We start from the raw sequence: 14361 nt of genomic DNA on the forward strand, positions 1-14361 counted from the left end.
TCTTCCTTTCCAGTGTTCTTTTAAAAACATAGACATTCAGTAGTAATACTGTCTGGTACTTACTAATAAAATAGAGAAATATGTAACATTTCTTTCTGGAAATCATACTGAAGTAACAGGCATTTTCTGATTTAGGGTCACTTTTTTTAAAAAAAAAAAAAATATATATATATATATTTAGTTGTAGTTATTTATTTTATTTATTTTTATGTGGTGCTGAGGATCGAACCCAGTGTTTCACATGTGCTAGGCAAGCGTTCTATCACTGAGTCACAACCCCAGCTCCTAGGATCACTTTTTATTCTGTTTTTTGTTGACCAGATGGTGCCTGCCTGGCCCTTCAGGTAGCCTTTCCCCTTGTGCAGTTTATTGACTAACCAGGAAAGTATGCTGAAGGAGGCTGTTGGTTCATAGAAGTTACATAGTTGCTTTTGAGTACCATCCTTGAATCATATAAGATTGGCCAGTAGAGCAGTTCACTTTTCTTGCATGCTCAGTATTTTTAAAGTATTGATAAAATATCACAATAGCATATCCATTTATCTGACTTTTTTCTTCCTTTAATCATGACTGTGATAAATATTTCTATTTTTTCAAAAGGTTGGATATCCTTGAGTTAAGAATAATTTATTTACCCTTAGAATTCCTTGAGGACAATATATGATAAAGTTTTAAATAATTTTTGCATTGACAACAGACTATATTTTACTTTAAGTTATATGAATTTGTCAAGTTTATATGAACAAATTACACATAATGAGTAGCTCAGAGTCCTCAGAAGACAGAGAAGCTGTTCCATTTGAAGACTTCTGTTCTCAGAGCTCTGAATCTATAAATGGTCATGAAAATCTACGTTTCTTGATGAATTAAAGTGGGGCTTTTTGACAAATAATGACTTTTATGACACCTTGAACACAAGATGTGTTTTCATCTCTTTTGTTAGCAAGTCTGAATATTTTAAATGTTTGAGAGAAAATGTTGCTCCCAATTTGTTAAATATGGTTCAGATTCTTTCTTCAGTTCCAAGTCAAAGACAAAAAGATCTTTTTTGTAGGTGATCTGAAGAGGAACATGACATTAAATATTGTTAGCATAAAACATAAATTTTGTGCTTGAGAGTTTTTTGTTTTACTTTGTAAGTACCCACTTAGAAATAACAGACTTTTAGTTACTTTTTTAAAAAAAATTTAAGATTGTCTGTATATTATTTCAACCTATATGACAAAATAACTGGTCCTGCCTTTCATGAAAACAAATGAGATCATACAAAATACATTACTTAATAATTTGCTTTCCTTCCATGAACAAAGTATCCACATTCAGTCTGACTGGTTTAGAAGTCAGGCATGTAATAGCTATTCAGCTATTTATTCAATGCAGATCACTGTGTACATCTGCTATTCCTCAGTTTAATATATGTACATGTAATTTATTAAATCTTTCCCATTTGATAGCTCTTTAGTTTGTTTAAATTTTCTTTCATTTTAACAATGTTGTGATAAATGTCCTTGCACATATTAGCAACAATAGTGTTTTATAGGTTAGATTTTAATGTGGGTTTTTGGATAAAGAATAAATGTAATTTTATTAGATGCTACCAAAATATTTTGAATAAAAGTTTTAGTCATTCATAATCTTACTTGAATTTTTTGAGAGTGTTTGTCTACTTTCTGATACTGGATGCTATCAAGTTTTTAAAATTCTTGCCCCTGAAAAAGGAAAATAATGTGTCTTTTAATTGGATTTGCCTACTACTAGTAGTAAGGCTGAACACATATTCTTATATTTACCCAACGTAATTTTGGATTGCCTTTATCTTACTATTATTTGTCATGTATCCTTTCATGTTGCAGGTATTTTTTTCCTAACATATTGTGATTTTTAAAAAACCTTTTTTTAGTTAATCTTATTTAGATGACTTCTGGAAATTTTGTTCTGTTTATAAAAATTTTTTCTTTGTTGTATTCTCCAAGTTTATATAAACTCTTATTTCAATTTTTAAAAATATCCATAGCTATGGTTTTATATTTACATCTTTAGTCCATGTTATTTTTTCCATTTTATTTCATTTTAAAGTTATATTTTAAAATTTAAAAAAATCTGAGTTAAATGTAAGATTGTGTATAATAGTAGTCATAATTTAGCTTCTGAATATTTGTGAGCATTGAGTGCATTTGTGTCTATTTCTCTCCATTGATTTGTTTATTATTTATGTCTAGTGTTCATGTAGAAAACATTTTACAATCATATGCTAAAATTTAAAGCTAAAGTTATGTAAATAGCAAGAGCCATTTGCTTTTGCTTACAAAGCTTGATAATGTTAACATGTGGACATGATGATGACTGATGGTTAGTCATTTTGATTTTGTACTTTTGCTTATTGATGAAGAGTTTTCAAACTTGACCCTTTTATAAATAGGCTTCATTAGTAGAGAGTGCTAATGATTATACAACATTGGGAATGTTCTTAATGCTACCGGATCATGTACTTCAAAATGATTAATATTATTTCAATTTTTACTTTAATTAAAAAAACTGCCTTAAAACTTTAAAAGTTCATATATATATATATATATATATATATATCTACTAAACATATGACTAAATCTATCACTTTGTTTTCCAGAAAGCTTTTTATCTGTTTGTATGTTTATTTACAAAATGACATTTAAGGGCTGGGGATATTAATCAGGGGTAGAGTACTTGTCTAGCATGCTTAATGCCTTGAAGGGTTCCATTCCTAGTCACAGAAAGAGAGAGAGAAAGGACATTTAATTCATCTAAAATAGAGTTTATATTTTATATAAAATATACTGTGAATATGGTTACGTAAATACAATCAAACGTGTGCCTCATTTTTTAAACAATTGATTGAATATTGTAATTTAGGTAACAAATGTTCCTTTTTATTTTCTTTAGCACTGCCACCTTTAATACTGGTAACAAAAATTCTCTTTATTTTAGCTTAAGAAAATTCGATCACTCCTTGTTGCTGGAGCTGCACAGTATGATTGCTTTTTCCAACATTTACGTTTGTTGGATGGAGCTCTTAAACTATCAGCTAAGGATCTTAGATCCCAGGTTGTTAGAGAAGCTTGCATTACTGTAGCGTAAGTATCTTCCTTTTGTGATATTATTTTTTAGTGAATAGATTTAGTCCTTATTGATTCCGTAATAAGTAACAGAATAACTCAAAAAAGTATGTATGATTCAAAATCATCTTTATTATATATAGGATTCAATTTATGATTCTAAAAAATAACTTTTTATACCAACATTAAAATGTGTTTATAGAATGAATTGGACACAACTGTCCTATGTTCATATATGAATACACAACCAGTGAAACTCCACATCATGTACAACCACAAGAGTAAGATCCTAGGGGTTGGGGCTGTGGCTCAGTAGCAGAGTGCTTGCCTAGTACATGTGAGGCACTGGGTTCGATCCTCAGCACCACATATAAATAAATAAAATAAAGGTATTGTGTCCATCTACAACTAAAAAAAATTTTTTTTAAAGAATAGAATCCTAGTTAGAATAAGTTATAATCCATGTATGTATAATGTGTGAAGATGTACTCTCTTTGTCATGTATATCTAACAAGTAAAAATTTTAAAAAAATTTTAAATGTGTTTATATATTATCTGAAGCCTACTGGTTGATTTTTGGATCAATGCTACTAGTAGAAGAAAATGAGTTGGTCTGGAAACAAACTATGTTCACTTTTCTTGTTACTAATTTATTAAGTACTCTGTCTCTGATATTTTAGCAAATTGTCCTGTAATTGTAACATATACCACTAACTTATCCAAATCTATGTTTTCTATGATCTTTCACAATACAATAAGGATGGTGGAACACATAAATCTCATTTATTACTACTATTGTTGAGTATGTTGTTTGAGCATTCCTCTGAAGATGGGAAACACAAAGATGCCTGTTAACAATATTTCTAATTAGCAGTGTGTCTGATGTTCTAAATTAAAGCTGAAAAGTGGGAAAGGGATAAAATTATGATGATTATGAGAAAGTAAAACTACCATAATTAATTGATGACATAATTACCCATGTGGAAAACCACAAGGGAATCATCAGATGATTTATCATAATTAAGGGACTTTAGCAAGGTGCTAGATACAAGTCAGTATACTTATATACTAAAATGATCAAATATCTCTAGCAAAACAAAACAGGAAAAAATCCATAGGATATAAACTTGGAAACTATACCTAAAACAAAACTAGAAGACTGGACAAAATATGTAAAATAACTGTTATCAGATAATGGAAAGATGAGAGTTGACCTGGGGTTCCTGAAAGGTACAAATTGAGCAGTTTGATGAGAGCATTTTTGACCCAGAAGCACTTTATAGACCATAGAAAGGCAGGGAGAGCCTAACAACTTTCATTGAGTTGAGGAAAGAGTTTCCTTGAGCTTCAGGAGACTAGGATGGCCAAAATTTATGTGTAGAAGAATACTGGAGAAAAGAAAGACAAAGAAAAAGATCATAGAAATCTATATAATCTCAAATCTAGCTGAATACCATTCTCTATGTATAAAAGACGTAACTTTCTGAGGAGAGAAAGAAATCCTATCTGGGAGATGAAAGGTAAACAACAATTCCCAGAGCTCATATGGGGCTGGAAAAGGTTCCAGATCTGACCATTCAGAATGGGGAAACATTATCAAATGCCCAGGGCACTTAGTAGAAACTCTGGAAAGACCATCATATAGGAAGAGTACTATACCAGCTCCGAAATAGAAGCTATCCTAGACCCTACCTAATCAAACTGATTACCAAGTATTTTACCTGCCTACTGAAGCAGAACTCAAGACAACATCCAGACACTGGCAGAAACCCTCTACCTTTTTTTTTTTTTTTTAATAACTTTATTTTATTTGTTCTTTCTTTTATGTGGTGCTGAGGATTGGACCCAAGGCCTCACACGTGCTAGGCAAGCTCTCTACCACTGAGCCACAATCCCCGAAACCCTCTGCTTTTTATTTGAAATTCATTTTTGCCCGTGAGTTGAGACACTGGAAAATAAATTTTATTACTGAAAAGGTCTGAGTTTGAGTTCCTTTTTGAATCACAAACTCGAAGTTTTGGAGCTATCCTCTGTCTCAACTATGTATTTTGAACAAGAAAATGTATTGAAATTGATCAATACAACAACATTGTCAGACAAAAAAAATGTGGTGTCATTAATAGAAATGCAGAATGTCTTGAGGGACACTGATTTGATTAGGATTTTGAACTCATTTGTTAAATACGTTAACATTTGGTTTGTCATTAGGCATCAAAATGAAAATGTCTAACAAAGATGAAAAGTCAGGGCTGTCAGAGCTGGTTATTTTACTTGATGTTTACTTCAAGTTGATTCAGTAAAAGAATTTTAAAATTATATGGTCCTATTTTTCCTTAATATTAAGCTACTAAAATAATTTTTTTTTTTTGCCTTTTAGCCATCTTTCAACAGTTTTGGGCAACAAGTTTGATCATGGGGCTGAAGCCATTGTACCTACCCTTTTTAATCTTGTCCCCAATAGCGCAAAAGTCATGGCAACTTCTGGATGTGCAGCAATCAGATTCATCATTCGGGTAAGTTCCATCTCCCTCCTTGTTCCAGAGTTCAGTATACTTAAATGAGTAATTAGAGTCTTTTTTTTTTTTTTAACCACAAAGGAAGAAAATCAGTTTTGAATTATTTCTGATAGTAAAAACAATACGTTATCTTTAGAGTCAATAGAAAGCATGTAAGTAATATAGAAGATTGTAAAGTAAGCATGCCTAAATATGGATATATGCATATAATGCTATATATGCTTGTACATATTTGTGTGTATATGTGTGTAAAATCACAAATGTTACAGGCAGCAAATTCTTCATATTTTCATCATGCATATCTTGAGATGCCCAAAGAAACATAGTTAAAAAAAAATAAATCTTGGGCATGGATTGCTCGGTGGTAGAGTGCTTACCTAGCATATGTGAGTCTGAGTCCAATCCTCAGCACCACGTAAAAATAAATAAATAAAATATTTGTCTTCAATTAAATATGTATGTGTGTGTGTTTGTGTGTGTGTATGAAGAGAGAAATAAAATAAATAAATCTCTCCCCTTTAATTCTACTGTTGTATAACCGAACACTATAGCCGTTTAATGTGTGTACTTTACCAAACTTATATTTTATACCAATACAAACATATTGTTCCACACACAAAAAAAATGAAAATTACATATACATATTGGGTATGTGCATATTTTCTCTCATTTACATCATTTCTCCCTTAACCATTTAATTACACTCAACAAATGCAGTTTCATTTTTAACAATTGGAAATTAACTGTAGATTTTTTTACTGCTTCTATTCTTTTTTTTTTTTTTGAAACTTTAGAAATTTTTTTTTGCATTTGTACACAATAACTTTTGTTTATTTATTTATTTATTTATTTTTATGTGGTGCTGAGGATCAAACCCAGGACCTTGGATATGCAAGGCGAGCGCTCTACCGCTGAGCCATAACCCCAGCCCCAGCTGCTTCTATTCTTGACCAGTGTTTATTGATAAACTCTTACTTTTCATTTTTAATTGCTTCTGGATCATGCTTGTTTGGCTTTAGTGTTTTCTCAATTCTCACTTATATTGTTATATTTGCATATTTAAAAATGACTTTATTTTTTAAATATATTTTAGTTGTCAATGAACTTTATTTTATTATATGCAGTGCTGAAAATCAAACCCAGTGCTTCACACATGCTGGGCAAGTGCTTTACCACTGAGCCACAACCCCAGCCCTAAAAATGACTTTATTATTTTCCCTTTACAAAGTACTGAACATTTGACTATTGAACTTTAAGGTTTACTCTTCTCATCTCTCAGAATTATTTTCGAAATTTCTTTTCTTTATTGTTGTCTCTAAAAAGTGAGATATTATTTGTTTCTGTTGGGTTTTGGCAGTATAGGGATTGAATCCAGGGTGCTCTACTACTGAGCTACTTCCTAATCCATTGTTTTTTTTAAGATGACGTCTAACTTGTGGTCCTCCTGCCTCAGCTTCACAAGTGCCTATGATTACAAGCGTGAGCCACCATGCTTGGCTATTTGATTCTTTTATAGCAAAACAACAATAAGAAAACAGCATTTAGGAAGCCTTATGCAATATTTTTTTTAATGTGAGTTTCTCCACAATCGGTCTGATTAATTGTCTTTCAGTAGTACTGATCTTATATAGTGTTACCTCTGGCTGAAATGAATTTTCCTTGAATTTGTATTAATTTTCATGGATCATTTCTTTACTTGGGTTTTCTTATTTGCCCAGGGTTTTCCTCCTTCTTCTTATACAAATTCTGAAATCCCCAATATCATTTATCATTTATTGAATAATTTTTATCTCTTTGTCTAACAGTTATGAGTGTTCTCGGGGAAAAATTATTTAAATTCTTTTTGGCACTACCCATTTTGCCATTATTAGGCTTTATACTTTGCTTTCAAATGCTCATTTTACTTAAAAATTTCTCATGTAATTAATAATCTATTATCTTTACAAAAATATAAATCAAGTGGTTTTTTTTAAAAAATGTTATCTTCTGTTCTCTGTGCTTCGTTTTTTTTCCTCAGAGAACTCCATCATTAGATTATTCTTCATGCTTTGTAATTCTTTTAATTTTAAGAGACTTTTTTTTTTCACTTGTCAGTTTGTATTAGTAAAGCCAAGTGTAAGTTATTCTGACTTGGTATTTTGTCAAATACTTCATCTATATTATGAAGGTCACTTTTCATTTTCCTTTCGTACAGTTCCCCCTAAAGATGGCGTCACAATACTTAGGCTAATCTCTCAACATCTTCACCACTATAATGGGTATGGGTAATCTAGCAGTCAGGATTTTGGGGTTTTGAAAGAAAGAGGAGAGTGGTGGTAGGGGAGACCTCCTATATAGTGTGATAAGGGTAGAGAGTCTTCATGGGATTTATCCTTTGTAATAACTTTCAGGGAATGGATTCTTCTGGATGCTATAGGGAACGTGTCCACAAGGTGTTTTCATGATGAATGTTAACAGTTGAATAACAGTTTAGCATATTCTCTGGCATTAATATAATCTTGTACAGCTTTAGATCTATAGATATTTCCTTCTTCAGTGCTAAAACTTTTTTTTTCCATTTATTTTGCTTCAGTTAGCTATTATAGACACTTATGTGCCATGCTTATTTTCCTTTAATGAAAGACTTGTTTCTCCAATGCTGGCAGCCTCCATCTTCCAGCCTCCTCAAGGATTGCTTCAACTTCAGAGAGCTGCCTTTCCTGATATCTTGCCTCTTTTTTCTTTTCTTTTTTTTTAATATTTATTTTTTTAGTTGTAGTTGGACATAGTACCTTTATTTTATTTATTTTTGTGTGGTGCTGAGGATTGAACCAAGGGCTTTGCATGTGCTAGGCAAGTGCTCTACCACTGAGCCACAACCCCAGCCCATCTTGCCTTTTTCTATTATGACTTTCATTCAGTAAATGGATGATGTGGAATTGTAAAGGCTTAACTTTCTTTTACCAATTTAAGACTGTTTGAAGGACTATTATAGCTACAGAACTCCCCGATGACTTTGAACAAAGATATCCTGGGTCTTATCACAATTCAATTTGGAAGGGGAGGACTGGTACTGGTGATAAGACCCAGGGTGCTCTACCATTGAGCTACACCCCTTACCCATTTTTGTTTCCTTCTCTCTTGCACCTATAGTGATACCAAGGCATGTCTGTCTTTTTTCTTTTTTTTTTTTGTCAGGAGGGTTCTGGGGTTGAACTCAGAGGGCACTCGGCCACTGAGCCACATCCCCATCCCTATTTTGTATTTTATTTAGAGACAGGGTCTCATTTAGTTGCTTAGTTGCCTCACTTTTGCTGAGGTAGTCTTTGAACTCATGATCCTCCTGCCTTACTCTCCTGAGCCACAGGGATTACAGGCATGTGCCACTGTACCTGGCTCCCAAGGGCACATTTTAATATATATTGTACATGCTAAACTCTTTATCTCAGAGTTTGCTTCCTAGGTGACCCAGCCATTAGTTCAAAAGAAAAATAGGAGATTTATAACATCAAATACGTATATTTAGGTTACTGTTTTATCCTATCTTTACTATTAATTTTATAGTGTTTGCTTCACTAAAGAAGAGCATAAGAATTACTAATAGAAGTTAGTAGATTATGTCTATTGAACTTTTACTTGAATTATAAAACAGCTGGTTTAGCCAGAATGAAACTTCTATTAAAATTACCATTTCAATAGTTAGGAATACAGATTTACTGTAACTACCTGCTTTGATGATATGTCAGTATAATTTTTAAAAAAAATTTTTTTAGTTGTAGATGGACACATACCTTTATTTTATTTAATTTTTTTTATGTAGTGTGGAGGATCGAACCCAGGGCCTCATACATGCCAGCCAAGCACTCTACCACTGAGCCACAACCCAGCCCATAATTATAATTTTTACTAACAGTAGCCATGTTACTTCAGAATGTGATAGTTCATGCCCAGTCCTTCTTTGTGTTACCTCTGCCATGAATTATACTATCCTAACAGTTCTTCACAGTTGTGTTTGTTATATCTTACTGTATTCACAGCTGTCCTTTTGAAACTGAATCATCATAATTTTTACTTTGCTTTGGAAAACTTTTCTTAATTTCTTTCAAAATCTGTCATTTATCTTATAATGTAACCAAGTTACTTTGAAGAAAATACTAGGGCTGGGGATGAGACTCAAGTGGTAGCGCGCTCACCTGGCATGCGTGCGGCCCGGATTCTATCTAACCACATACAAACAAAGATGTTGTGTTCGCCTAAAAAACTAAAAAATAAATATTTAAAAATTCTCTCTTTAAAAAAGAAAAAGAACTACATGCAGTGCACAGTATTTTTCATCCTTTTCTAATATATCTTTTCAGCATACTCATGTACCCAGACTTATCCCTTTAATAACAAGCAATTGCACATCAAAATCAGTTCCTGTAAGGAGGTAAGTTTTTTTTTTTTAATTAATTTATTTATTTGTTCTAATTGTTATACGTGACAGCAGAATGCATTTCAGTTCATAGTACACAAATGGGGCACAATTTTTCATATCTCTGGTTGTACACAAAGTAGAGTCACAACATTCATGTCTTCATAAATGTACCTAGGGTAATGATGTCCATCTCATTCTACCATCTTTCCTACCCCTGTCCCCCTCCCTTCCAAGAGGTAAGTTTTGAAAAAAGAAAAAAAATATTTTTTTGTCTTAACTTTAACATTGTATAATGTTTAATTTTTGGTTTGGAGTAAAAGTTGATTATCATTAATTTCTTAAAATTGTCTTCAAAAAAATCTAAAATAAAACCTTATATATCTCATGTGAAAGAATACAGATGAAGCAGTTATTATAATCACTTACATTTCTCAGTTTTATCATATTAAGCTCTGATTTCTCTGGGCTGCTGTTTGCATTGTGTTTCAGAGTCTAGAATCAGGAGTAGGCTAGAGTGTCACCAACTACCTCAGAGTCGCTGTGTGTTAACAGGGCTAATGATGTGAACTACATAGAATGTGAGGATGAAATGAGACACACATTAGTATAACCTAACCTAGTGGTTGAAACAGAGTAAATAGCCTAACCAGTTCTGCCTGTCCCTCTTTTTCTCTTTATATGACATCTACTGTTTTTGATATCACCATCAGTAATAAAGAAAGGAAAAAACTTGTGCATTTAATCCTTAAGAAATTTTATTAAGAACTCTATTCTTTTTTAAATTTTGGTAAGCATATTTATTTAAATAGTTTGAATGTTAGACAAAAACTGATTAAGACATTATTATTTCCTTTGAGTGGCTCAGAGTTTTGCTCACAGTTGTTTCATTACCTGACATGTCATAGTTCATAGGTCCAGTCTGCTAATAGCCTGTCTTAGTAATATCTACAAACAAAATGTTTTTTAATTTTACAAGGTAGTTTTAAAAAGAGTAAGGAAGAATATGACAGATACTATATATGATCCATAAAGCTTAAAATATTTACTGTCTGACCCTTTTCAGGAAAGATTACTAATCTGTCTTATATTGAGGAGAATGATAGTTAGAGAAATAGGAATGTAACAGAGAAGAAGGAATGAAAATTGCCTTGAAAAAGCCAGGTGCAATGGCACATGCCTGTAATCCCAGTGACTTAGGAGGATCTTGAGTTCAAAGCCAGCCTCAGCAACGGCAAGGTGCTTAGCAACTCAGTGAAACTCTGTCTCTAAATAAAATACAAAATAGAGCTTGGAATGTGGCAGTGGTCAAGTGCCTCTGAGTTCAATATATGGTACCAAAAAAAAAAAAAAAAAAAGAATTGCCTTGAAAATGGAGAATGATCCATTAATTAGGGGAAGTTATTAACTAGGGTGCACTAAGCAGATATGTAAAGTTATGCCACATGCTGCAGAAGTATCAGGCCATTGAAGCCAGAACCCATGATAAACAGGAGGTCTCAGTATAAATGAGACTATTTGGGGAGCAAGGTGGAGAGTAGGTTAAAGTGATAATGTGGAGGGCTTTGTATGTCGTGAAGAGGAATTTTGACATTGCTATTTGGATAGTAGGAGTGATTGGCAACTATAGATTTTTGGTGAAGAAGTAATTTCATCCAGGCTAATTTTTATTTCAGCTATTAACAGTGATTGAAAGGGAATAATGAGAAGCTTTAGTTTAAATAGGAGTTGTTATATAAAAGGAAGGCAGGGTCTGAACATTACCTATATTGACAATAATTGAAGTTTATTTAATAGATTCAAAATATCTTTCATGTGTGGAAATGACACTTGATAATAGAATATGGATGAAAGAGATGGTGTCTTTAGACTGTGAGCTCTGGAGTCAGAATGCTGGAGTTTAAGTCCTAGATTTATCACTTTGGGCAAGTTAATTTAACCTCCTAGTTTCATATTTCCTAATCTGTATGATATGGGACAAAAGAGTGGATTTTGTTTTTCCTTTTTTGTGGTGCTGAGAATTGAACCCAGGGCCTTGCATATGTTAGTCAAGCACTCTACTACTGAGCAACACCCCCAAACCCAAAAAGAGTAGATTCAAGAAATAAAAGTTAGTTTATTCTTTTGTATGTAGTATCTGAGTTGACACTTATTGTTTATGTGATGTCCATAAGTTTATTATTAGAACTTTTAATAGCTGAGGCAAAGAACTAATGCTGGAGATATAGGACTAAGATGTGAAAATTGTATCTGGTTATAGATGTGGGAATTATATCTGGCAGACTGAGTATATGGATGATGTTATTGAGTAAATAAACTATAAAAGAGAACATTGACACCAACCAGATGAGTACCTGTTTAAGGGTAGGGAAAGAAAAAGTGTTTGTAAAGGAAGGAAAATAACATGAGAACAGTGCCATTAGAAAAAGCCAAGAAAAAAGAGCCAAGATTGAAAGTTGAAGGTGGAAATTGGAGGGCTTAGAAGAAAATAAACAAACTTGGTTTAAAATAATGTACATATGTATTTAAGGAAATAATGTAAAAATGAAAGATCTAGATTGTCATGGCTTTCTTGGTCATTGTGGTATATGCATATATATATATATATATGCTTATATATATATGTATGTGTGTGTATATATATATATCGTCAATGTCTAGTGCGTAGTAAGATATATAAGAAATGTTTTAAAATGAAAACTGTTAAATTTTACATTAAACAAACATTTTTAAGGTAAAATTATGAGGGAATTCTAAGTACTTTTCAATGATTTATTGTAAGAATAGTTGGATTCTTAAAATCAGATATTCCATAGTTAAGCCATACAAAACATATGCTTAAATTCAGGGGACAAAGTACAGTATTAAAAAGAAAGTATTAATATGTTTCTTAATACAACATTTAGTTAAAATTTAACTTTTTATTTTTCAGGCGTTCATTTGAATTTTTAGATTTGTTGTTACAAGAGTGGCAGACTCATTCATTGGAAAGGTATGCCTTGTCTCTCCCTCCTTCTTCTATTCTTCCTCCCCTTGTCACCAGTTCTTTAGAACCTGTTGGTATCGGTTTTCTGTTATTTCTCATTTTTCCTTAAAGATTATTTGTACAGGTTTTCCTTTAAAACTGTGCTGTTTGCTCTTACTCATTGCAGCTATAATAATCTGATTTTCTCTGTGGAGTGGGTGGGGGTCCCTTAAGAAGGATGGTTATATAAGATACTTCAAGTTAAGTTAGGCAAAAAATTTAAAATCATGTGAGATAGATTTCCTGAGCTGCAATTAATCACGTAGTGAATAATTTAATATAGAGGGAAGGAAGGAGCTTCCTTTTATCTGGTGTCATTGGTCAGATAATATACTATATATTATCTAATGTAATTCTGAGATGAAGGAAAGGAAAATGTGGGCAGCTAGTTGGTCACTGGGTATTTTTTCAGTAATGCACATTAATTATACAGAATAAGGAGTTCTGTTGTGGCATATTCATACATGTATATAGCATATTTTGATCATAACACACTGGCCATTTGCATAGCTATATTTCTTATTCTCAAGTTTGACACTTCAGTGATAATTTCCATTTACATTGAGTGCATTGCTGATTTTCTATTTTCATGGAAGTCCTTAAATCTCTTCACATCTTGTTTTTTAGAAATAGTATTTGTTGTGGATGACATGAAATAATTCCAAGTTTTCTTTTAAGTTTTGTGGCCGCTACTATTTGATATGGTCAGATCAAAATTGATCATAGTCTTAGCAAATCATTTTCTACAATGATGGGTTAATGAAGAGCCACACAAGAAGTTTTTTTCCCCCTCAAATTCATTAAAAAATTTAAAATTTAGGCATCATACATTTATACATGATCTGGATTCCATAAAAATAATTGTTATCAGATTATATTGTCTCCATTGTCAGAAGGAAACCATATGTGAATGAAATGCCTTGAGATTATTAGAAGATCATGCAATCTTAGATTTATTATTGTATGCTAATTAATCTTTTCACCTCTTCTGCCCCTTTGTGATGGATATGTAACATGTGAGAGTATCATTTATGCTAAAATGCACAGCTTTCTACATGAATCTGAAGATTTATTTATTTCATAGACATGCAGCTGTCTTAGTTGAAACTATTAAGAAGGGAATTCATGATGCTGATGCTGAGGCCAGGGTGGAGGCAAGAAAGTAAGTCTATAATCTATTTTGTGACACTTTAAACATGCTTTGAACATTTTGAAAGACATTGTATTAAGAGAATTAAAATATCAGATGTGTCCCAAGTATTCTGATTCACTAGCATGTCAATAAAATTGAGATTGATTTTATCCATTAAATCTGTACTAGAGGTACTGGAATCG

The 14361-nt window shown here is 32.3% G+C and overlaps 1 protein-coding gene across 50 annotated transcripts in view; it reads left to right on the plus strand.

Annotated features, from left to right (window-relative positions):
* Clasp2 (cytoplasmic linker associated protein 2) overlaps nt 1-14361 on the plus strand; it is a 202697-nt gene that overhangs the window by 94587 nt on the left and 93749 nt on the right. For all 50 annotated transcript variants that reach the window (XM_078038189.1, XM_078038168.1, XM_078038181.1 and 47 more), the window contains 5 exons: nt 2965-3110; nt 5470-5605; nt 9946-10016; nt 12934-12993; nt 14111-14188. In XM_078038189.1, the coding sequence (XP_077894315.1) occupies nt 2965-3110; nt 5470-5605; nt 9946-10016; nt 12934-12993; nt 14111-14188 (491 nt within the window). The remainder of the gene's footprint in view (nt 1-2964; nt 3111-5469; nt 5606-9945; nt 10017-12933; nt 12994-14110; nt 14189-14361) is intronic.

This window comes from Ictidomys tridecemlineatus, chromosome 2 (genome assembly GCF_052094955.1).
Source record: "Ictidomys tridecemlineatus isolate mIctTri1 chromosome 2, mIctTri1.hap1, whole genome shotgun sequence".
Classification (NCBI taxonomy): Eukaryota; Metazoa; Chordata; class Mammalia; order Rodentia; family Sciuridae; genus Ictidomys; species Ictidomys tridecemlineatus.